Source organism: Convolutriloba macropyga, chromosome 6, assembly GCF_964194025.1.
Source record: "Convolutriloba macropyga chromosome 6, txConMacr16.3, whole genome shotgun sequence".
NCBI lineage: Eukaryota > Metazoa > Xenacoelomorpha > Acoela > Convolutidae > Convolutriloba > Convolutriloba macropyga.
The window spans coordinates 10809428-10837170 of record NC_134473.1 but is presented as its reverse complement, the minus strand read 5'-3'; the positions used below and the strand labels follow the sequence as shown (position 1 = coordinate 10837170).

The 27743-nt window shown below is 35.0% G+C and overlaps 1 protein-coding gene across 1 annotated transcript in view; it reads left to right on the top strand.

Moving 5' to 3' along the window:
* The window catches only part of LOC142340755 (choline dehydrogenase, mitochondrial-like), a 55197-nt gene that overhangs the window by 18963 nt on the left and 8491 nt on the right, over positions 1 to 27743 (top strand). The window contains exon 8 of the mRNA XM_075391459.1: positions 15369 to 15611. Coding sequence (XP_075247574.1) covers positions 15369 to 15611 — 243 coding nt within the window. The remainder of the gene's footprint in view (positions 1 to 15368; positions 15612 to 27743) is intronic.

Genomic DNA, 27743 nt, shown 5'->3' with positions numbered 1-27743 from the left:
TTGCCTGATAGGGAAACAATTTATTGATAACTAAAGATATGTGAAATTCTCGTTTATCCCAAGTATTATTTATTAGGTTTTTAGTCATACACAGAAAACTTTACTGGAAAAATTTAGGTACCGCTGCGCGTTATGTTATTAAATTAAGAAAGAACTCAATTTGTCGAAGTTATGTGGAGCACAATGAGAAAAAAGTCATTATACACTCTTGAGCTGTTATAAAAATTTACTCTATTGTTTAGTGATATAGAACCTCTCTTCGTTCACTGAATTTTAACGCACGCCAAGTTAAGGTATCCTAATAGTTATCGTGTGGTTTTTTCGCATTTTTTTATTTCACATTTTCCTGCAATACTTATGGTTTGAACAGTTCTTTAGCAATAAATTTTGAAACGATACCGTGGACCATTCTTGGCAGAGAACTTAAAAGACGGTTAAATCCACGATCATTACAAAAAGAGGCTGTTTCAATATCTACGATATTAGCTGCAATTAAAAACTTGTATTGAAAGATTTGTTTGCCAGCTTTAATTAAGTTGAAGATTTGTATGTAGTTCGATCAAATCATGCTTTTATTAATGCTTTTCCTAGACTACCATCAAAAGTGCCCTGATTATTAAAGTGATAGCAAAAGAAATCCGACTAAATTTAAAAAGATTAAGTTTGTATAGCGATCTAGTTCTGCGAGCAATTTTCATAGCTCAAGTCTAACATATGAATATTAACTCATTTTTTGTCTAATACGACAACCATATTTTGTGCATCAAATAGGTAAAAAGCACAAAGTTTGTTTCTTCAGAATTATTTTTAAATAACTTGAAAAATTAATTTAAACCATTCGGTCATGTCACAAACAAAATAATTTCCCAGATAGACGTCTGTCTGTACTTTGGTTACTGTTGGGTATGACGATGTAAACCGCATAAAGAACTATGCAGCATTTGGAATAGCAATCAAATTTTCATATTATTAACGTACGAACTGAACAATATAGAGCCCAGCACCGTTCTTTGAGGATTTTTGTCATTGGAAGTTAACCAATGAGACTGCAAATAATTTTCTAAAAAATGTCTTTATTTCTAACGGCTTTTATTAATTTAACCGTTTATTAATTAATATGTGTTCAGCCTCAAACGATGTAAATTGTTTCAGAAGTTATCATTCTTTTGTTATACCACCCGTACCTAACCGTAAATCACAAGTCTTGTGTCTTGACTGCCAAGAGGTCACCAAGTCTTTCAACCTAGTTGCGATCTCCGCAACCTGCACAGGTTGGAAGAAGGAGAGTTGAAGCCTACTAAAAACTCTGCAATCTTCGCGGACCTATTAAAACAATTAGGCACACTCTAAAAATATCAAATATGTGTTGTTTTTTTCAAAACTTTGTTTCAGATATATTTTCTGGCAATTTCCTAAAGTTCCTTTTTTGTTTCATTTCGATTTTTTTAACATTCATGCGCTCTTAGGATGAGATGCTGATAAAAACCAGTAAGGCATAATGCTAAAAACGCAGACAAAAGAACTTATGGAGGTTTTAGAAAACAAGGACACTTCAGGTAAAACGGCAAAGGAGTAGATACTTTTTCAAAACATACGTTCTTTAACAAAAAACCTTGATGGATTCAAAATTTTTATTAGTCAAACAGAGGTTGAGCCAGTGGCAATCTACCTCACTGAAACTTGGTTAAAAATAGCTTTGAAAGCGATTGTTTTTATTTACAGAACTACCTCAAGATAGAAACATCCAACAGAAAAAAAGCGGAGGTGGTGTTGGTATTTTTTACACAGAAAAGTCACAAAGAAAAGAATTGCATCAGCTGATACAAACAGTCTGCAAGCTATTAGTTTGGAGATCAAATTTTGCAATAAAACACACTTAGTGACTTGTGTATACATTCCGCCCAATGCTACAAAAGCAGAAACCTTTGAAAAACTTTCTTCCTATATTGATGAAATAAGTATAACAACCAGTACTCTACATATCGTGTGTGGGGACCAAATTTTTTAATTTTTTGAAGAACATCAAAATCGACACTAATAATTAACCAGATGGAAATGAGTGCTTTGGCTCTCGTAGACCCTCAAACTGCAACGCGCGAAACAATTAGGACAAAAACTTGTATTGATGTTTTTTCACAATTTTTAAATCAAAAAGTTTTGTTGAGAAAACCAAAATCAGCGACCATTACACGGTGGGACTAGAGCTTTTAAAGAGAGAGAAAATTTCTGAAATTGTTCTAACTCTGAGAAAAACTGGAATAAACTAGACGATGATCATCTCCTTGTCGAGCACAACTGTTTTCTCCAGAAAGAATTTGAATCAGTGAGCGGCCAATTATTAACAAGTGATACTAACCGGTGTGCAGAGATCGTACATGAGAAACTGGTTGAGGCACTCAAAACTTTTTTTATCTCTAGAGCCATCAAAACATGGCGCCAAGAAAGATTGGGTTGACAGAGAAGTAAAAAAAATTCTCAGCTAAAAAAGACAACTCTGGAAGCGTTACTTAACAACAAAATCTCAAAATGATAAAGAAGCGTACGAAAAGCAATCCAAACTGTTGGGGGGAAAAAAGAGGAAAGATGTCAGAATTTTACGAAAAGTAAATATTGACAGAAACTGGAAACAGAAACAGGAAATTTTTTCAGTTTGTTAACGAAGTAGTCATTATCAATGGAGATTAAAAAACAGTAGAAAAGTACGTTGTTGATGATCTTGATAAATTCAATAATTTTTTTGCTACAATAGGAGCAAACTTAGCTGAAAAATTTCCTTCACCAAAACTGACACAGAGAGCAAAACAACTAATTTCTATGTTTTTCAGGACAATTGACGAAAAAGAAGTTACTGGCGCTATCGCTAGGACTAAGAAAAAGTACAGCACAGATTGCTATGATTTGAGCTACGTCTATAACAAAGCTGTATCGGCAAGTGTTTCGCCGGCTCTGACAAGGCTTTTCAACAAATGCTTTGAGGAGGGACATTTTGCGAACTCTTTTAAAATAGCATCCATAACACCACTCTATAAAGAAGGAGAAAAGAGCAGACCAGAGAATAACAGACCGATCTCATTGTTACCTATCATTGGCAAAACGCTTGAATTCCTAGTTTTTGATAGAATTAAAAATTATATAGAAAAATTCAAGATATTAAAAGTTAATCAATTTGGGTTTAAATCAAACCACAACACTACCGACGCAATTGTTTCATTGTTAGAGGATATCAGAGTGAATAAACAAAGTAACGCAAATGAAATCAAGGTTACTTTTCTGGACTTGAAAAAAGCATTTGATACTGTCGTCCATCGCATTCTCCTAGTGAAGTGTTCAGATTATGGTTTGAGGGGTAAAACTTTGAGCATAATAGCTTCATTTCTGCACGATAGAACACAGGTGGTAAAAGTGAATGGAAAAAGTTGAAAATCTAGAGAAGTGTTGTTTGGTGTACCGCAAGGTTCCATCCTTGGACCGCTGCTGTTCATTCTTTATATAAATGACATTTCATGTAAACATGAAAACAGTACAGATCATCTTTTTGCTGACGATACGGCTATAAAAACCATTGGAACTCCAAAAACAATAGATGGCAAGCATCAATTGGCTTTGCACAATGTTACACACTGGATAGAGCAAAATAAGCTCACACTAAATATCAAAAAAAAACAAAGACACTGTCTTTTCAGACAAAAGAAAGCCAGTGAAGACGGCTTCTCACTTTACGGGGAAAAATAGAAGATGTGAAAAGTTTTAAGTATTTAGGCATCATTCTAAATCACCGCTTCAATGTTTCCGATTTTAGTATTATTATCCGGAAGAAACTGACCTAGTTCACTGCTATGTTTTATCGTCTGAGAAAATTCTTAAAAAGTATCGCATATGATAAGAGTCTATAAGACATATGTACAGCCAATCATACAGTACGGAGTCCTAGCCTATGGGTCAACGACAAAAGGTATTCTACAACCTATTGATAACAAAATAAACAGACTGCTAAGAATAATCTTTTTTAAGAAAAAATTTGAGTCAACTACAAAAATACGCGAAGAGAGCAACATCTACAGCACACAAGAACTTCATATTTACGAACTGCTAAAGTTGCTGATAAAAATGATACAAAAAGAATGCAATGTCGAACAACCGAAAAAAGCAATCGAAGAAAAAGAGCTGAATAAAATTGATGAGATAAGAAAAACAAAAAACAACTTCAAGTTAGTTAACCTGAACTAAGTAACTGCTCAATCAGAGTAAGGTTGAGAAAACTATGCAACTGCTTGCTAGGTTTAGATCCTACTCCTTTCAAAAGCCTGAGAAAAATGAAAGAAAAACAGGCTACAATTTTCGCCATAAGTTTCCTTAAAAACTATAATATTGGCTCTTTAGACATAAAAAACTATATCTTTGGCTGATTGAAGCCATCGACATTTGTAAGCTGTACACTGACGTTTAACTCTAAGAACTGTGTTTTGGTTTTAGTTGAAACTTTTTTTAGACATGTAAGTCCTTTTCCCTGCATAAACTCAACAAACTCTTTTGTTTATCTTCCTCACAAAGGCGCCTGAAAACGATCCAAAGGGTTCAATGGCGTCCTTTCGGAGCGCATGTGACAATTGATAATAAACAAGTTTGGTAAATGCCCTTTTGTATCATGCGTAATTCGTAAACAATTTATTATTATTAAGTCTTTGCTGTACTGGGACCTTGCCTGATTTTTTCAGGCCTGGGACCTTGCCTGATTTTTTATTTTGAATCAAGCCTGATGGTCTCTGGGGTTTCGGTACGGGCAGAAAACAAAGCTGAAACGAAGTTTGCTGAGTTCTAATATTCCCTAAATCTTTTTGGTAATTATCCAAGTGCTACTATTGTTGAAATGGAGTGGAAATCAATGTTTTACCTGACACCGAATTGGGATTCAATTATTATCTGGTTTCCATAGGAGAATCCAATATATAACTTACTGTTTCGAAATTAATAATGAAATCATTCGCTGATTATGTTGTTAGAGACTTGTTTACCTTTTTACCTGATCGTCAAAGGCACCATTGCGTTCTTGAGGCTGCTGAGGAATTGCTATATGTTTAAAAAACTGTTGAAAGCAGAAAAATTAAATGTTCCAAAAAAGTGTGTCGTTATGAACAGCTCAAGAGAGTTCATTTTACAGCTTTTGCCTGTGTGGTACGGTTATACCGTAATATGAAAAGTGTACTAAATTCTTAGTTGTTCTTGTGTTAATTAAGTTAAAGTTTATTCATATTTGTGTTCAACTAGGTAAAACTTTACCTCCGAATATACAGTCAAGCTTTTAGTGGTGTTCACGCTCTCCCACTTTATTACTTAAATTAACTTTCATTCTTTTAACAAAACTTCTGAAACTCAGTTGTTTTCAATCTCTCCTGTTTTGATACAAGAACAGTTCACTAAGGATTCGAGACAGAATTCCACGCCAATAGAATAGTGTCACACTTGGAACACTATTGCTCGTTAGAATTGAGATCTCTAACCCCATACATCAGCGAATATAGTGGATTCTCACCTCGAATCCAACTTCTCTGAATCAACACACGCATTTGTGGCTCCAATACATACATCTGTAGTAAGAGATGTCACATGGCCCAGTCAGCACCTAAAGAACGAGCTTTGTTGGGAATAGTACCCTTTTGGGAACGGCCCACATTAGAACCCTCGTTGAGATGGTAACGTTGCAGAATAAATTTGAAGCTGGCCATACTTGCTGAAGGTATTTTGATCGATATCCTACGAGAAGCTAAGGTTACTTCTCCCCCCCCCCGAACCTATCTATGAAAAAGATGTGGCCAATAGCACTGCTCAAAGCAAAAGTGACCGCAGAATTCGGAAGGAACAATTCAAAAATGTATGGCTCAACAAATGTCAAAAGATTGAAGCGGCGGGAATATTGAGTTTTGACAGACCATAAAATTTTGCGACAACAAAGTTGTCTCGCTCACCTACCTTAGCCTTGACATGGAAGGCTGTCAGATATTTGGTTCTCAATAACCAACCATTCAAATCGATCAGATCTCGACAAAGGAGCTTTGGGAGAGTTCGGATAACGTCTTCAAAAAGCAGAGAAATATAACTTTCGATCGTTAACTTTCCTAACACGAAAACACCTCAAAGGAGAACCGGTCGAAAAATTCTACGGATGTCTCCGAGAGCTTTCCTTGAACTGTGATCTTGGTAGCCAGGAGGAATCTATCATTCGAAAAGTTTTTATTACAAATATGCATAATGGTGAAAAACAGAGAGAGTTACTGAAAGAAACGAGATCGGCTAAAAAAGCATTAGCAGTGGCAATAAATATTGAGATGGACATTCAAAACCATTTGAAATTATCACGAACAGCTGCTCATTCAATTTCGAATCAAGCAGCGAATGTCTCAGTCAATAGTGTTCAAAACTCAGGGAACAGACCCAGACTGTCGTCAAATACCTTTGTCAAGCCTTCAATTTGCCCTAATTGTGGTTACGAATGGTCAGCTTTAGAACTGCAAAACTGCAAAAATTGCGGAATTGCGAATGATTTTGCAAAAGTTTGCAGAGAGACAAAAGTACAATTGAAGCCAAAACCAAGATTCAACAACGTTGATGATACTATTTCTGAAGCCGCAACTATCGGTACTTCTGCCACGGCAGAAAAACAAGTAAATCAGATTGAGACGACGTTCCAAAGACACAGTTTTTACGATGCTATCTACGACTCTGATTATGATGAATTTGATGCAATTGTGTAGCTGTAATTTCTGATAGTTAAAATATCAGAGAAGTGGAACCAGTTAATATGCACATTCGCATCGGAAAAACAGAGACGAAAGCATTAGAGGATTCGGGGAGCGTTTGCACCATCATTAACAGAAGTCTACCGAACGCAGTGGTATTGAATAGTCAAGAAAGCTTCTGGGTACAATCTCCGGAAAATCACGATCTGAAAACGTTCTCCAATGAATTAATCAAGACTATTGGTGAAAATAATACGTCGGTGAAATGCAACGACTGGGCAGCTGTAAATTTCAATGTTACCGTTGTTGAAGATCTATTCCCTCAGATTGGATTTTTGCTTACCCGACTAAACAAGTCTCAAATGTTGATCAAAACCAATGTTTAATCGAGATACGAATACCATTTGATTTACCTGATTTAATCTGTCGATTTGGTAAATCATTAAAACGCACAATGAAACCTACATTTCAAAATTATTTTACACCAAATAATCAAAAAGAACGCCGAGTCCCTATAAATCATCAACCCGTAGTTAACACAGAACTTAAAAAATTATTATTTGAAAAACACATTATAAAATTAAATAGTTTTTCAGATAAAAACTTCATATCCCCAATTGTTATAAGTGTGAAGAGAGATAAAACAGTTAAATTGACTTTAGACTCTAAGTTCTTAAATAAATCAATACAAAAAATAAATATCAAATGCCTAACATTGATAATCTAATCGACACGATACAACAAAATTTAAACACAAATGCATCACATGAAACAGCTTATTTCTCAACAAGGGATTTGAAATACGCCTGCTGTCAATTAAAGTTAGAACCGGAAACTTCCCGGCATTTTAGTTTTAACATTGTTAGAGGTGAGCGTACAGGTACCAACTGCTTTATTACTGGATTTTACGGGTTAACTGACATGCCAGCGGCATTCCAAACAGTAATGGATTAAACATAAGTTGGGCTGGATAATACTCATTGTTTTCTAGACGATATTATAGTAATTGGTCGTGGATCAAAAGACGATTATCTAAAGTTCGTCTATAAAGGTCTTAAATAATTAGACGATGACAATCTGAGAATAAATCTACCCAAATTCCACTTCGCTAAAACTGAAATAGAATGCCTGGGTTATAATTTTAATTAATCTGGAACCGCACCACTTGGGACTAAAACATCAGCAATTCTAACTTTAACAGCACATAAAAATTTAAGATAATTACTATCTTTTTTATGATCTGTACATTATCTTGGTAAGTTCATTCCTAATCTTTCTCAATTATGTCATTCACTTCAACCTTTACTTACAAAAACACTAAACTCATTTGGATTGATGAACTTGAAACTCACTTCCAACATATTAAAGGTAAAGTAGCAAACGCTACAGAGAACACACACTATAATCCACACCTGGAAACCAGTATCAAATGCGATACATCTAGAGCTGGATTAGGGGCTGAATTATAACAACGATCAATAACAAGTTGGCATAAAGCCGCATTCGCGTCTCGTTTCCTTAATTCAAATGAGGAACGCTATAGCGTCAATGAATTAAAATTATTAGGAGTGGTGTGGTCTGTTGAATATTTTATTTAATACTTTTTTGGAAAATTTTTCACAAATATTGCAGAACTTTGGGCATTACTTTCAATCATGAAAGAACACAGATCTAACAAATCTTACAACAGTCGTTTAACTCGGTGGGTGGATCGATAACTACCTTTTGATTTTAATATTGAGCATATACTAGGCGCGAAAATGGTGCTGGTAGATTACATTTGTCGTCAACCAAATCAAAAAGCAAAAATTAAAAACAAATCTGATGAGGAATTTGCGGTTGCAACAATTACCCGTATTCGTGAAGCAATTGCAGCTATTTATATAAATACCAGACCACAAAACTGTCAATCACAGCACTTTAACAGCGTGAATCAAACACATTCCACATGTGCCTCAATAGCCCACCAAGCAAACCATTCCAAATTGTTTTCTGCCTTAAGTCTCCGCAAAAATCGGCTGCTTCTCTCTCACTCTGCAAACGCAGCACAAATCCAGCTTTTCAATAATTCAGTCATGAGTACATCAAATGCATATCCACAAACCCCACCAACACCTGCGACCAGCCGAGTATTATTTCAATCTAATCCAAATTTGGCGGTCAATTCCAACCGTTCATCAAGCGAGGGCCCAATGTCACCTAACGTGGAACTTTCAAAGGAGGAACTCTTTGAAAACAATTTTACCCAGTTGTTCACGAAGGGATTCCTTGCGGTGCTAACGAGCAAGGATGCAGTTTTGAAAGAAGTGAGGGACTGCATTCTCTAGAGAGACGAAAAGAGGAAGGTCAACACCTATCTGTAGGAAGGTCAACACCTATCTGGACAGACCTGTTCGGGAAGTGTCTGTTGGGACGAACGCGTGGCCATACCAAACTCCATGCAAGACACGGTTCTTGAATCAGTGCGTCTCACACCCAGGCAATTGGGGTATGATTATCCTGGCAATACCCATTCAGGCCCTATATGCACAGTGAAATTCTCAAAAGGGCCGCACAATGCAAACAATGCCCTCAGATTAGTAAGAATCTTAAACGAGTCATTCCAGCGTCGAAATGGCAACCTTTGATAAATTGTTCCGAACCTATCGACGAAATTCAGCTAGACTTTGACGGCCCAATTGCAATTGAAAAAGATCAAGATCTACATTTCCTTGCATATATTGACCGTTTCTCTAAGTATTACACAGTAGAGTTTTTGATAAAGCTAACGGACCCAATGTAATCAAAATTCTTGAAAAATATATACAAACACATGGAGTTCCTCGAAATATTAGATTAGATTAAGCACATTGTTTAACAGGATATAAAGTTAAAAATTTTTGTAAGAAAAATAATATTAACAATAATACCGCTACAGCTAAAAATCACAGGGCTATTGGATTAATAGAGCGTTTGATACAAACAATTAAAGGTCGACTAAGTTGCATGATATTAGCTAATAAAAACAGCAAATTCACAATTAAAGAATCAATAATGTCAATATTGTATCAATTACGTATATGCAAACAAAAGACTACAAATGTAACACCTTTGCAAGCACACTTTGGAAGAAAAACAAACATACCACTCAGTAATTTAAGTACAATACCAAAGTCACCCAATCTTTCATATGAAGTAATTCTCAATCACTATGTAGACGTAGACACAGTCCGAGTGGAAGACTCTCTTGATGACAACAGATAGGTAACGGGAAAACGGAGCGGCATTCTAGTCGAAGATGCAATGTCCAAAGCACGCGTGGATGCGGGCAGACGCTATAATGGGGCCAAAAATAAGTCATTATCCTACACCCGAAATTGACAAATCCCATACCCCGTACGGTAAGGTCACTAGAGTTAAAATTGGCCAGAAAAGTCTCCAAACCATTGCACCGAGATTTGCAAGGCCTTTTAGAGACTTTAGCGCCCGGCAGTACAGTCGTACGAGCATCCCCTACAACGACAGCAATCAAAGGGCCAGCAGTCCCAGAAGTGAAGGTGCGCAATATTGATATTGCAAAGTTTGGAACACGGGCAGAGCGAAACTCGGAACTATGGCAATACGCCCAAAGACGCCCACTTCCGTATGACAAGACGACTGAAGAAAATATTGCACAACAGTCCAAGGAACTTAAGAAAAAATACAGAGGGGATATAAAAATAAGGCACCGACAAGATGATAGTGCATCCGGAATTTCCTCAACAAACAGCAATATTTCAAAGGCCAAGTCATCTCGAAAACCGAAAAAACCTCAAGCCGGAACAAGTCGTTCACGCAAGTCGTCTATACCAAATACATCAGCAGCATCTTCAATGGCAGCCTCTTCAGCAGCCTCTTCGATCGCAAGTCCGACGACCTCAAAGGGAAAGAGGAACCGTAAAGCTCCGGAATACTTGGAATTACTGAATTTGAGAGCTCAGTATGCTCTGTTAGTGATCCTGAGACAATGCCAGCATCTAAACGCCAAAGACCTAAGAACCCTGTATTTAAAACAGTAATACAAGAGGAGGCCTTACAACCACCAGCAGTCGAAACTTCTTTCGAATTATCAATTGTGAGCCCACCAGAACCTCATATTCGCACACTCGTCTTCTCAACTTCAACTCCTGAAGAATAGGTTTATGCTGACTATGAACGTGAAGTCAGTATGAGCGTTTTCGAAGACGAAAACAAAATTTTGAAAACTTTTCTTTTGCTCTGTAGCAATAATCGGTAATTTCAAAACTTCCCAATTTGGATTTTCAATCTCGTCTTTAATTTTAAACTTTAATTTATTTTTTGTTGAATTCATTTTCATTGTTACAATTGTGTTGTGAATGAAAGTATTTCATGTTCATTCAATAGAATTCTCTGTTAATTTGAATGGTGTTACACTTGTGCTACATTTGCCTCTTATTTCACGCCATTGGTTCGATTTTGTTTGTAAACGTTAATTTTTTACATTGTTGTTAACTTGTCATGGAAAGCCATTGCAATTCCAATTGTCCTGTTTTTGTTGCAATTCTAGTCGCCATTGTAAGTAAAAATTATACTAACCAGTACATATGTTATTTATATTTTAAAATTTTATTAAATGCAGTTTAAAATTTTGTCAAAGCCACGGATATGTGGTACGGTTGTACCCTAATTTGAAAAGTGTACTAAATTTGCAGTTGTCCTTGTGTTATTTAAGTTAAAGTTTATTCATGTTTGTGTTCATCTAGGTAAAACATTACCTCCGACTGCAAAGTCAAGTTTTTTATTTGTGTTCACGCTCTCCCATTTTATTACCTAAATTAACTTTCATTCTCTTAACAATTTTTCTGAGATTCAGTTGTTCACAATCTCTTGTGTTTAGATACAAGAATAGTTCACTAAGGATTCAAGACAGAATTCCACGCCAATAGAATAGTGTCACACTCGTAACACTATTGCTTGTTAGAATTGAGATTTGTAATCGTATACTTCACCGAATATAGTGGATTCGCACCTCGAATCCGACCTCTCTGAATCAACACGCATTTGTGGCTCAAATACATACATCTGTTGTAAAAAATATCACAACTTGAATTGAATGCAAAGCAGAACACATTATTTTAAAGCTTCTTTACTTTAGTTTAGCCGCTGTTGTTGTTTCCAGAGCTAAATAAAGTCCTTCATTTACTTTTTGATTGCGTTTTTAGAACAATCAAATTAATCAATTTTTGTGAACTAAATTTGATGAAACACATGCCCACAAATGAGCTTTGATGAGCTCGCTAAAGAAAAATTTTTCCTGTTATTACAACTTGGATCCTGTTTTATTGGGTAACAATGAAAAAATAATTTTTATTGTGACGTTTGCATATGAATTGTTAAAAAACATGAAGCAATTACAACTTCAACAAAAATTGCTCAAAAATTCTAGTTTTCACGTGGCCTCGGAAATAGATATATTGTTCGTCTTGACACCAAAAACTACAAAACCTGCAGCAGCGAATTTTTTCATCACCTACCTTGTTTTACTTAGTTATCTCTCAATAATATTAAAAAGCCCGTGCGATTTTCGGGAAGCCAGATTTCAACTGCTATATGCAAAAAGCTCAATTTTTAAATTTGGAATTGTTGTTCCAACCCCTCTTGAAGGGGGAGGAACTATATACTCAAATGGGTTTTTTTTGTTCAGTAAATTTTGGCCGATCGATATATTCATCATAGAGAGTTGAGACTGGTATCATTGGAAAACTTGTCCAGTGTAGATTAAGGAGTTTAAAAGACTTTTTTGATTTTCGTTTTTGCGAGATATCGAGGTTTAAACTTTCGAGAAAATAGAGTGAATTCGGTTGTTTTCATTCACCTTTTTTCGGAATTTTTTACTAAAAATTTGCCAATTTTGATAAAATTTAGTAAAACTTTTCCAGAAAATGTTGTTGATTTTACGTTTAGAGACAAAATATACTGTCGGCTATTTTCATTGAATTTTTTTTGTCACAAATTCCGGCTAAATGATTCACAAAATCCAGACTTTTTAATCAAAAACAGCACAAAATAAGTTTCTTTAGTCCACTCTGATTAAATTCGCAGGAAGTGCACACCCAAACACCACTAACACAATCTTTGTAGACTGAATAGGGGGCTAATTCCACTTCAACTTCCGTTGAGAGTGCTCTGTAAATAAAAGTTTGCCGTTTTTTGCTAACTTTATTCGTTGATTATCAAAAACGCAGCATTTATTTTTGATGTTTTAACTAACAAAATATCTATATCATTGACTTTCCAAAAATTAAATATTCCTAATGGACAATAAGCAATAGCAGGACTAGTTCTGTACCAATATTGGACCGTTACAATCCAAAAATAATTCGGATTGTCGTCAGTCGGTTTTTTATAAAAAAAAATTCGATCTTTTTCATATTAATTAAATAACAGAACATTTCAAATCAAATCTCACTAGTGATAGGTCCTATTGGCTTCCTAATTAGCTCAAAATCAATTTATCTAGTTCATTGCTTGAAAGCTTACGGTCGTTTTGACTTTAAAATATTTAATTTTTAAATAAAAGATGGCCTATTGAACTTTGCCTCCATTTTTCTCTTAATTTGGTCAACTTGTAGCTTAGTGTCAGCAATCAAAGAGTGCTCCCTCTTTCTGCTGAAATCAATTTTTTTTTGCGGATTTAAGCCTGAAGTTGTGGTGTTCTGTGTCTGATACTACTAGATTTCACAACTTTTTTTAATTTTTAGGTATTTGCCCATTTTTCATGTTTTCTAGTTTTGTCAGATTATCACGTTATTGTCCGTTCATTTATCACATTTTTCGCGTTCAAAATAACGCACAATTGATAATATTTAAATCCTCAAAGATATAGATTGTGGTTCTTTACCGCTTCGACAGTACTTTCTCGAAGAATTTAATTGAATTTTTCAATTTTGTCTTTAACAGTCGTTTTTACTTTGTGTTTTTAGTCGTATTTAATTTCCTTTGCAATGACCCGGTTTGATTGGCTTTTCCTGGAAAAGTAGATGAGCCGATAATCTGATATTAGAAGATAGATAATGGCGTTCATGACTTTGAAAACAATTGTTTTCCAAAATGAAAAATAAAAACATTTCAACTTCGCAATTTTGTTCCTTTTATTGTCTGTTTGTTACCTGGTCTCGTTAATTAAAGGTTAAAAATGACATTATTTGTGCCAAGGGAAGGTGTCAAAAGGGATTGTTGTCACAAAATCTAATGTTTTTAAAGAATTCGTTATGACTTTATTGGCCTCGACACGGGTTTTTCACAAAAAAAAGTAAATTAATTTTTGATTTTTTCATATTTGACGTTGTCTTATGAAATGGCTTACTTTGGAAGAATGGAAGAACCTATTCAAATTTTTTATTTTGTAATTAATGGCTTTTATGTCTTTGGAAATAATTTTTTTCGAAAAAAGACAAGTATTACATTATTTTGCATTTTTTTATTTTGTCTAATTGTTGCTTATTTTCATTAATGAGCGGCCGCATAATACATTATTGGTGTTCGACGAAGGTGCAATCGAACATATTTTTGGGGCCAAAGTATGGCTTTAAGGCTTCCAAAGCATTTTCTGGAAAATTTTAATTGATTTTTAGTTTGTTGTCTATTTGTTGTTCTTTTTGTAACTGCGTAAAAAATTGAATACCAAGAGTTCTCAATTCCCTTCTATGGAAGCATTGGTAATTGTAAATCTATGGGATATTTTAGGTGATTCCTAATGGTTTCATTACTTTGAAATTAATTGTTTTTTTAAAAAAAATTCAGCGAATTTTCTATCTTTAAAGTTTCTGTTCTTTTTTGTCTAATTGTTACCCAGCTTTATTATGAACTGGTGAATAACCATTTTTTCTGGTGAATTACAAGTTATTTTGTTTACTTTCGGTTCTATCTGACGCTATTTTGAATTTGTTATTAAGTTTTGTTTTTTAAAACGGACATAAATTTTTTGATGTAATTAATGTTTGTTGTTGTTGTTTGACTTTGCCGTTCGTCTTCGCTCGCTTTCTTAAAATCGGCATATCTCATCAATCTAATGCATCATTTTTTACTCCACTGAGTTATTTGCTTTGGAGGCTATCTTTTCGTTCATAAACCACGTTTTTTTTTAAAAAAAAATTACTTGAATTTTTTGCGTTTTTCCATCTGTTCCTCATTTGATACACTTATGCCAAAATTGTGGATGAGCGGGGTCGGAACCTTATGTGCGATCGCACATTACCGAGCCGCCTTGTTTATTTCTAGACTAGGTTACGTCAATCAGATGGGAAAACTTGGCATTAATCGAGAATCTCTCAGCAACTCAAGGTATACCAATATTTTGAAGTGACATTCACGTAACTTTGCGTGAAACACGAACTTAGCGGTTTGAAATCTAGCAATTCATATAGGAAGATCTCGTATTTTAGAGTCTGGCAGCATAGAGACCTGGCATTCAAATACTTGCAATTGCATGGTTCAAACAAACTACATGACTCTTATGGTCACTTCGGAGTTCTGGCTTGCACCTCGAACCACAGCGGGGTTCTCAATTAATTCAAAATTTTCTCACTGAATTAACCAGAGTCACGTAACTTTTACCTATAACGCCTTGATTACGTAACCGCTCTTGTAATTCAGCTGATGCGACCAAATGCCAACTTCATGTTTGTGGATTCCCTCTTCGGACCATTCCCTGGAGGAAACATGTTCCAAAAAGACCATTCGGAAGATCCTGGATACTTGTGCGGTGTTTCCAACACCCAGTGTTTCAGTAAAGGATCCGTGACTCTCCAGAACAGCTACCCAAAAACTGACCCTCTGGTAGATTTTGGCATGTTGAGTGACAACCGGGATGTACAAAATGCTATTGACGGTGTAAAGGTTAGTTGTTAATATAACAGAAGGATTTATAGCATCATAGTACACCCTGTTTGAATGAAGAAGCCCAGTCACCTCTGATCGGACTTTTTGGGTTGCACACGTGGGTTTATGGCGTGACCCAAATTACATGGTCTGGAAAAGCATAGGGTTGCATTAAATTCTGGTCAATGATCGCACGAAAAAATAATCATAAACCAAAACCAATATCTGGACATAGTTTGATCACAAATTTCGGGAAACTGTGATAATGGTCGCACAAAAGTCTGATCAGAGACAAACGACTGGACATAGTCTATCGTAAGTTGCATTGAAACTTGACCACAGAATAATAAGTGACGATTTTCATTTGATCTATCCTTTCAGTACCAATGTTCTTATGAACTCAAAAACAAGAATGTACGCATTTAGAAACAAACATTGGTGATAATGTTGTGAATTATTTTTGAACTAATAGTAAAATGATCAATTATCTTTTTCACAATAAAATTCAGTACTCTTTGTTGAAATGGTATATTTTCTACAATTTTTAAGCAATTTGTACTCTAAAGAACGTTCTGATCAGGGGCTTGGTCTGGAGGATGGTCTGATCAGAGGGAGCGTAAGCTGCTCGAAAATTAGACAAAGAGTTTGGTGATAACAAGGTGTAATCAAAGGTTATTTTGGTAGATCAGAGATGATTCTGGTCGCAAAAAGAACGCACTTTCTTATGGGTTGCCGGAAAGTCTGATCATAGGTAATTTTTGTCGGTTACGGTGTTGATCAGAGGTTTATTTACGGTTCTTTTATGTTGGGACTTTTCTTGACCATTTCGGCAAAAACACAAGTTATGATGAAAACAGCGTTTTAAAACCCAATTTCAGGCAAATTTAGCCAGAACTACTAAGTCTTGATAACATTTTGAACAAAAAATTTACATTTGAATGCATAATTATGCTCACAAATTTTGATTAATCGATTTGTGATGGTTTTTTTTGGAGAAGCCTTCTAGATGGAGAAGCCTTTTCATCGAAGCCTTTTAGATGACACCTTTGGAAAAATGGAAGAACTTTTAAAAATCGAATCGAATCGAATCGAATCGAATCGAACAAATCGAATCGGTTTTATTGACAAAAAGCAGACAAATTTTAAAATTTCCCAGCCGGAAAAGATAAGTTTCCCTCAATAAGTTACTTTATGCCAAAAAATTTTTTTGCCAAAAAGTTTAGGGATATTTTTTTCATAGAAACGTTGGATGAAATAGTCAAACTCTTCAAAATTGGAACCAAAGAAGGAGACGCATTAAAAATACATGGCCAAAAAAGTAAAATGGTACAATTTTTGTTTAAATGGTTTGAAACTAAATGGTCTCACCGAAAGAAACCAAAAAAAAAATCAGAATCAATTACTCTTGGTATTATTTTAATGTTACGGTATAGCTACTCGTGAAAGTCCAAGGATTCGACCAAAAATCAGGCTGCTTTTGAGCAAAAAAATCAAAATCTTTCATTCTTCGTTTCTGTGGCTATTCAAATCAACATAAAATTTTACAATTACAAATGAAAAGTAAAATTATCAACTATATTTGGACCATGCTGACAACTCCACCATAAATGATGGAAATGAGAAATGAGAGTATATGAGCTTTGGATATCGTTTACAAAGTTTTACATCAAAAAGGATATAGTCTCAATCAATAAATGGATCTGTTCGGCCCCCTTCGGCATATGACGTTTACACCCCCTGCGACACGTTCTTTGTTACATAGAAATTCGCTATATCATTACACACACAATACATATGCGGGGCGCTGTACTGAAGTGTGCTACACTCAGTAACACTATTTGATAATCTTAGTGCTATTTTGAGAATTTACGTTAGAGTGCGTGAAGCACAAACTGGAATTGGACAAAGTCCATTTTTACGTGTGAACAAATTAATAAGTAGTTTTAAATAAACTACTATTTTAAGATCACTAACTTAAACTGAGAAAACCATTAAGTGATATTGTCACGCCACATAGAGAACACGAACTTAACCTTGGTAACTCTGTTGACACTGCTATCTCTATCTAATAGGATACTAGAGAACCACGTGTCCGCAAGTATAAAAGGAGCTTGAATTTAAATATTCAAGAGGTTTCCCATTTAAATTTTCAACTGAATTTGATTTAAACTAATCTTCTGTTCTAGACAGTTTTCACTAAATAACTTCAATCCTTTAAGCAATGACCAGTCCTGGTGGCAGTACTCCTCCACCTGCTTTTACCCCCCCAAATCTGAAACTCCTATAACACATCCAAACCTTTCACTTGTATCTTTCTCACGTAATGATCCTAATCAGGACGCCACTTCTTTTTGGAACTCTGTAGAAAACAAAAAACTCTTTTCACTAGGAACTAGGCCTACAGCACCCGCTGCACAAACTAGCTATGATAAAAGGCAACAATCCTTATTCGGTTCACTTTTAACTGATACAGCACTAGAATGGTTTGAAAGTGAAGTCACAGATGCTACAAATTGGAATACTTTAAAAAATGAACTTATAAAAAGATTTACAGCGGTACAGACCAATTTATATTTAGATTTGAGGTTGAGAACACATTCAGACAGGAATTAATAAAGAACTATCTACATAGAATAAAGAGTGGAGTTGATAAAGGTTGGCCAGAAAAGATACCAACGAGCATTAACGGTGATGACCATATAAGAAAGGAGAAAGAAGTTCAACAAAGACAACGAAGTCAGAAATACATAGATTTTGCTTTAAGAGGACTAAGACCACAAGGCTTAAAACGCAAAGCCTACGAAAATCTTATTGAGAATCCCTCAATAACTTGGACACAGTTTGTTGATCACTTAGTCGTAAAGGACTTGACATTTTCTGTAACAACCGAACCTAATGGAGCTACAGGACTAGATAAACTTAAAACACTAGAGAGTAAAATTAATAATTTAACCGGTCTTTTCAAAAGCAACGACGTAAATGCTATATATACTTCTAGACCCAAACATAAAAGGCAGGCCTAACACTACTAGATTCTGTGATTATTGCAGAAGTAATGGTCATTCCATCTCTAGATGCACAAATAAACAGATAGACGATAGTTTTAATAAACGGAGAAAAGAACTAGTTGAACCAAGAAAGCAAAATATAACATTCTATAATGATTACAGAAAGAATAACCGAGGCAATACAAGATTCAATGGTCCTAGAAACGAAGGCTATCAACCAAGAGGTGGCTACTCAAACTATAATCCTAGGTTCAACAAGCCTAACTATCAACAACAAAATACATCTTTTAGCAGCTATGGCAATAGATTCACTCAACCATACGAACAAACCCTCCCTCAGCAAAACACATATAGAAAAAATGAACCAAATCTTGAACAACAATCACCATCACCACAACAACAGCAACAGCCACAACAAGGTGCTAGCTTCTATACACCAAGTACAAATAACAATCTACAACACAGACAGTCAAAACCTAACAATACTCAACAACAACCCAATCAAATAAGTTTGGTTGAAGGTGACGATGACTACGTAAAGGCTATAACAGACTTCTTTCCTTTAAACTATTAAAGTCTCCGAATGCTACTAAAGAATGTAGTACTAAGTCAAGGATATACTTCAACTTATATCACTTTGCCACCGGAGACATTAAAACTAATAGTGGTTTAGAAGTAGAATTTATGATTGACTCAGGATCAACTTGCACTATCATCAATCATTCTACATACCTTGCTCTAGTAAACCTTGGACAAAATTTGCATCTACAAACTACAAATTGTGACTCAAAAACATATACTGGTTCCTCAATCAGAATGCTTGGCTACACAACCATCCAATCTAGTTTTGAAACCGACGGTAAATATACAGTCCCCCATAAAGTATTCGTTACTAAAGAACAGAGACAGAACATAATAGGTATTGATTTTTGTCATTTGTTTCTAAAGGCACTTAACTTCGATATCCTCGCAGTAGAATTAAAAACTGAAAGAAACCTAGTTTGCTACGGCTCACTCAACAATGAGAAAGATTATCCCTAAATATATAAAATGACTGCTTTAAACATAGCCCAACCGTTCTTTCTGCAACAGAAAACTACACAATTGCACAAGCAAAAGCACCCCAGTCAAGCCTTATTTCCACCACGAACATATTTTATGCCTCATACTAATGTTGCAAAAACTGACTTTGTTGTTGAATCACTGGAACTATCTTTACAAGTAGTGATTTATCATCAGCTTACAATCAAGTACCATTAACCGAAGATACACAAAAGGTTACAAGTTTTATTGTAGGAGGCAGACAGTACACTTATCAAGTAGGATTTCATGGCCTTAAGCCATTACCCAACTTCTTTAGCAAACTAATGCGTTGTGCATTTGGACCTCTTATAAAACGTAAACAAGCCATAACATACATAGACGACACTCTATTACAAGTTAAAGAAAAACGATAAATTTTCACAATAGTAAAAGAGTATCACTCTTTGCTTCAAAAGGCAAACCTTAAAGCAGCCCCTGATAAAACAATGTTTTTCTTACAAACAGAGAGATTTCTAGGACATGTTATATCTAAAGACGGACTATCCCCTATTGATTCGCGCATAGATGATATTAGAAACCTGAAAACGCCAGAATCGAAAACAGAATCTTTAAGAGTTTTAGGAATGGTGGGTTTCTATCACCTACATTTTGAACTTTCACATATATGCAAAACCTCTATATGATTTAACTAAGGGTACAACACTATTTAAGTGGTTACCAGAACACGAAAAGATATTCACGGGTCTTAAACAAAGGTTGTGTCATGACATTTCCAACGCAATTTCTTCTTATGACTATCCTTTTCATATACATGCCGATTCATCTAACTTAGGAACAGGTTGCGTTCTTATACAAGATTTCCCAGATAGAAAACGTATGACTTCAGCAAACTCGAGAGTATTTGATAAAGCCGAACAAAAGATGTCCCCTCAACATAGAGAACTATGCGGAATAATATCTGCATTACAAACATATGAATTTTACGTTATTGGATCCCCATTTCCAATATATCTATATTGTGAACACAGACCAATTCTACATCTTTGGTCTTGACGAGGACAAATGTCACATCGTTTCTTTAAGTATCAAGTTGTAATAACTAAGTTCCAAAACATGCAAATTATATACACTGAAGACAAAAACTTAGCGTTCCCTGACATTCTTAGCCGAAACGTTTCTTTAGCAGATGCTAAACTTTATCAACTAGAACACAAATTAATACCTAAAGATATAAAATTTCATATTAACGGAAAAGAAGTTAACTATTCTGTGTTGCATCAAGACGATAAGGACGCAACAGCTAACGACTGTTATCCAATTATTGCTCAAGTCAAAGGCGAGAGAAAGAAACAAATCAATATAAACGATGATGGTGACTTTAGTGTATATGATGCACCAGACTACATAGATGAGCATTGTAACGCTAGACACAGTTTTTCTGATTGTTTTCGCTACGGCACACAAATAAATCAAATAAAGAAATTAACTTCAGAACTAAATAGTGAATCTGAGAATCACTACTATTCCGAGACAGAACAAATAGCTGAAATAAGTGAAGAAATAAGTGATTGGTTAGACTTAGTAGAAGGTAATATTGAAAACTTATTAAACAGTTAGAATCTGCTAAAACCGATTATATTAGACGTACAAAATTTAAGAAACTTATCGAACCAGAAGCTTTCCGAAACATCTCAGAAAAGGATGTCCGCACAGATACGTTAGATTTAATAGCTAAATTCAAAGATTTTGCAACAAACGCTAATCTTGACACTGATAATATTCTTAAAGAGCAAGTAAACGACTCCGTGATAGATAAAGTTAGAGATTGGTTAAAAGTAGGCAAAGCTCCAGAAAAGGACTACATAATTAAACAATCTAAAGCATTACAAACTCATAGAAATAATTTCAACTTGTTGTTTCTAGAGAGTCAATATGAGTTACTCTGTTATTCTGAATCTTGTGAATACGGCTCTTTTGACGTTAGGATATGTGCACCAATTTCATTATTTTTAAAAATATTCGAGGTCGCACATACGCATGAACTTAGTGGTCACAGAGTAGAAAGCACAACTTACAATAGAGTTAAACGATATTTCTATTGGCCCGGTATGTTTAAATGGATTGAAATGTTAATGTTAGATTGCTTAAGTTGCCAAACTAATAAGTCAGCACGCAAAGACTTGAACGAAGCACCCTTAGAACCATGGGGACAATTAGAGGCTATACCCCTACACACACTTCATATTGATCATAAAGGTCCACTACGACCACTTAGTAAAGGAAATAGATTTTGTATCGTAATAGTAGATGCTTTCTCTAGATTTATACAAGTATATCCTAGCAAGAATGCCGAAGCTCTCGAAACAGTAAATCAACTAGAGAAATTTATAACTACATTTGGTATACCGCAACAAATATTACATGATAACTGCAATGCATTTATTAGTAATGATTTCATTCACTATACAAACGAAATGGGAATAACACTATGCCCCCGAATGCATTTTCACCGTGGAATAACGGCAAAGTGGAAGTACAAAATAAACATTTGACTAGATATCTAAGACATTTCATTAGTCAAAGTGGATCTAATTGGTCCGAGTACACTAGTAAATTTGCATTTTCACACAAAACTGCAGTAAACTACAGTACAAGATATACCCCTTATGAAATACTATTTGGAACAAAACCCCAAATACCCCTATCACTAAAGTTAGGACTACTACGAGATAATTAAAAGAAATGCACATCAGAGTATTGTAGTAATCTACCACCACACTCGCATATTGAAGAAACTTGTAATAACAAAAAGATAGAGAAATTATTACAAAACAGATTATCTAACGAAATGTAAAGGCGAGATAATATATTTAGAACCATATATTCGAATACCTACACTAAATGTAGACAAACTACGAATAAAGCACACAAGAATAGAAATAGATTAAAACACGGAAAGCCTATACCTGAAGTTAGAAAAGTATGATTAGAAAATCACTCTAAAGGACTACTAAAGTCTAAAAAGCTACAAGAGCTACGCTCAGGCCCTTACACATTGCAACGAATATTAAATAATACTACATATGAAAAACAACATGATAAAACAAATGAGAAGAAAACCGTGCATAGAAATCATATAGTACCTTATTACCCAAAAGCGGAGAAAATACAAGAGTTAGTTGAGAACTATGTAGTTCCAGACGACACTGATGATTATTATACTCACTATAATAAGCATAATATAGCCAGATCTATTGCTCATAGAGGCGCACAACATATTGTTATTTCGCAGTGGCCCTTAGTAGAAACACAACATACTGTTAATCCTAGCACTATACTACAGCCATCATTTAACGTTGAGACTACCCCGACAAAAGATTCAGGCTTAGAATCGCTACAAACACAAGTAGATAACACTACACACATTCAAGGCACAAGCTCTTCTAATTTACTACCCCCACGCATTTCAACCCCCTACCCTTTGCAAAATATGTATTCCCCTAATAGCCCACAGCAAGAAAATTTTTCTACCCCACCAGATAATACTAGTAAATTTCAAGCTACACGGAAATTATTCCCTCAAGAAACGCATAATAGCCCCATATCATCACCTTATAGTTCTACACCTACAGCTTCACCTAATATATCTAATTTACCAGACACCACGCACAAAAAAGTTAATATATACGAAAATGAAACAAAACAGTTTGATTATAACTCAATAATACACACCAAATACTACGACATCAGTTGTTTTCCTCTCCCTTTCTCACCTACAAATGAGGCTCTGAGATACTCTTCACGGTGGCAGCCAGCAACGACTTTTTCTCAAATATCAGGCACTCCTGATAGTTGAGGTCCCTCAACATCTTGTAACACCGTTGCAGTGTTGGCCCGGTCTTGGGACACCACCACGCCTAAGAGAGCCGAAACCCTTTGCTCAAGTATATCAAGCAGTTCCTCTTGTTCTTCTGTTAAGGACACCCCCATTTTCAGGAACCGTTTGAAGAACTAAAATTTTTGCTACCTTAACATTCTATATCACATACCCCTTCTATAAACCCTATCACTACCCCTTTTTCTCCTTATCATCCCGTGACAACCATAAATAAAACAGAATAGTTTTATTAAATGTTTTGTTAAATGTAAACTTACATCCTTCCCTAAGAAGAATTCGATCAGTTCAGTTGTCCATTTCGAAACACATCTAGTCTCCCGCATTGTCCAGGGACTGACTCTATTCCTCACTCGACATATTCCGGCAACTTCTTCGTTCCATAATGCAAGATGCGGGAAGGAATATGCCGTAGACATGAAAAATAAGAAGCTGAGGGCATCCAACCCGAACACTCCTGTCTTAAGAAACGCCTTATAAATATAACGGCGCACCCTTCTCATACGACCAGAGATGGGGGTAAACTCCGACCCATCGACAGTCAATTGGTAGTTCGCCGTTTCTAATTTTTCCTTCATTTCATCATCAGGACACGAATAATCAAGAGGATGACAACTCATGGCTGAAAATTAATATATACAACAAAAAATTAAAAGACTAAATCGGGAATAGAAAAATTAAAATTAAAAGAAAGATAAGAAGGTAAAAGTTAAAGAACGAATAGAAGTCGAAGAAATTTAAGTTAACAAGAACAAAATTGTAATTTAAAGTTTAGAATTTACTATGCAAGAAGAGATTAACTATAGTCAACAAGAGTTTAAGGCAAAAAGCAAATAGCCCACTCAACACAAATCTTACACAAAGTACCCGATTAATCACCATTGCGAGCTGTTACACACACATAACTTCTATACATGTTCAAACCTGATACATTTTCAATATTTACGCATACCTTTTTTTACAAACTAACGCTGAAGGCACATGTTACCCAAAGCACAGCTAAGTAGAAACAATGAGCAAATAACTTATCTAAGTTAAATACCTTAAGTACAGAACTTTGTCCCTTGCAAACTCTTTAACCACACTGAATCGCGATTAGTCTGGAAATGCAGATTTAAGAAATATATGTAGCCAACAGATAAGAGCTAACCTTACTACTTTAAGGTCCCGCGGAATGTTTAAAATAAACATTAAAGCACTTATGAACAAGTAACTAACCGCACTCTTAAATTTCCCAAGTAAGAATTATGTCACCTAAGTGCAAACCTTACAAAAACTCTCAGAAAGATTAATAACTCGACAAAGTTATCCTCTCACCAACTCAGACCACATATTTGCACAAACACATGCTTGCTATAATAATTCTCAAAAGATTACAGCACATAAATCGAATAGATAGCAGAGAAATTCCTAAAACTTCAAAGTTTTAGTTTTGTTTGCGTTCGCGCTTTTTATCTACAAAACCAATATTGCTCTAGTTTTCATATTTGAAAATTAAAATATATTCGCAAGAGCTGTACTTCGAGACAACATCAATTTTTGTTCTCAGAACAAAGATATAGACACATTTATGACGAAAAATTGTATTAAAATATTAAACATATGTATCAATGTTTTAAAAGGCCCCTCTTGATAACGAATTATCACAGATAAACCGAACTTTGTCATACACTACTGTAAAAAGTTGGCAACAAAACATTAGGAGTAGTATTTTCATTTTCATAACACAACTCAAGCGAAATCATTACCCCTAATCATTTCATTACCCCTAATCTCACTAATTCGTCCAGCAAACTAAGACTTCCTCCAATAACGAACCATTACTTTATAAATAAAGCGTTAGGAGCAGAAAATCCAGTTTCACAACAAAAGTTGAGAAATTGCAACTTAAACGCACGAAAAATAAGAAAAATTGCAATTTTAGCTGCTAGAACTTCCAAAGTCACAGCGAAACATCTACAAACACCAGAATCTTGAATAATATATTAATCAACCATAAGCACTATTACTTCAACCTACTTTAAAGGATATCTCAGATTCACTGCACAAGTATCTATTTTTTTAGACAAAAGGTTTGATGATGGAGAATATATAAACCACTAAAATCTGAATGTTGGATTTTGCAATTCTGTCATAATATTCTTGTCCTATGACCAGTTTAACACCATGCCACATGGCACTAGTCAAAGCTAGCGATCAGCCAATTAGAACTGAGCACACATATTTTGGTAATTTAACCCTGAGAACCACTATTTAAGAACCTTACCCAAATTCAAAATCCCTTTTCTCAGTTACCTTCTGAAATCAATTACATGTTTCGCTCTCAAACTAAGCTCTAACTTAACTATCTCTCTCTCTCTCTCTCTCTCTCTCTCTCTCTCTCTCTCTCTCTCTTGCTCTCTGTCCCAATTTCTATCTTTCACATTTTGCCCCTTTCAAATAATGACTTAGAAAACCTAGAAAAGTTTTCAAACATTACAAAGTGTGACCACCAGATAACACTTGTCACAACACATCTCCACAACACATATACCAGGTAACCTAATTCACTAATAATTCTAAATCTTCACATTCTCAGATATCAACTACAGAAAGAGTATATAACTCTTCATGTTGCACAAAAATGACAATTCAGAAAGTTTCTAATTTGTTGAACTCTAAACAACAATTCTCACACTAAACACCTTAACCAGTTGTCATATTTCCAAAGAAGTAAGAACTGTAGTGTTCTTTGCTACTAACTCTAACGACGACCCTATTATTGTCTTCTGGGGAAAGTATAACCCTCAACAACTTAAGTTTATTCATTCGAATTCATTCTTCAAGTTTAGTTGACTACGATATTTTGAATGTCCCTTTTTTGGTTTTAGAACCACCAACTTATCAATGAATATTCCTTTAAACGATTATTGGATTATGGCGTCAAGAACAACTTTCTCAACTTCGTACAGTCCTTATAACATCCCGCATAAAATCCTGAAATATAATAAGTCAGCAACAATTGATCGATCGTATATTTCATATAAAGAAAACATTGTTATTTTTTATGTTAAAGACGAGTTTGTAAACTTAGAAATAACTGTTTGTTAGACCCCCAAAAAATCAGAACATATTGAACGTTTTCATTTTCAATTGAACAATGGAGAGGAAATAAACCTCGATATCATTGGAGCTCCTTTTACTGTACACCCTTAATCTGTTACCACTGTCCCTTGGAACACAAGTTCTTACTGCTCTTGCATACGACCCACTATCTTATATTAGAATGTTCCTCCTACAGAAAGTATTGAAATTCAAAAATAAAACTGTAACACTTGACAAGTGTTTTGTTTCTAATCAACAGAAAATAGTTGCATTCTTTGTAGCATCAGACAATAACGCAAAGTTTTTCATATTTTGGGTACCCTATAAGCCCGCCCACGTTCGCGAACTAAAATATCATTTTACTTTCACGAATAATATTAACTTGAGTTTGTTAGACGTACCTTATACTGTCTTCGTTTATTAAATGGAAGACAGAGAAATCAAAAAAGTCACCAGCAATAGACGAAGTAATAAACGTAAGTTACAAAATGCTTCTTTTCATATTACTTTGCTTAACTCTGTTCCCACCTGTTGCAACTGATATTGAATCTGAAACTGCTGAACGTATTGCAAAAGTAGAAATACTCATTGAATATAATGATTCTCACCCACACTTCATAGAATGTGTTATAGATAGAAATAATTGTTTTCCTGCAGAAATACCGTACCTTAAATTATTAAAGCCTCCTGAAAAGCTATCAGTTTCAGAGATATGGTCAAAAATCATCGAACATTCACTGCCATCACTGAATATAGACAAGTTCTTTAAAGAAAAACTTACTGATAAGAAAGCGTTTGCTTTAAAAATAGACTCCTTTATGACCTACATAGGAACTCCAATTCGTTCTGTTCATTTTCTTAAACTTATTGCTATAATACCTCTTGCTTTTCTCTGCGCTATATCTGCTTGCTCCGCAAACTATCTGGTCTTTATTATATTTCTTGCATTACTACTCTTAACGTCTTTCGCTGACGCCAGACCAATTGAAAAGATGAGTATCTATGAAAATATAGCTCCGAAACTTCATGTTAACCACTTTGATTGCTCAAAAATGATCTCAAATCAGATGTATTCTCTCAACAAAGTAGCACCCTGCGAAATTTGCCCTGATAAAAATA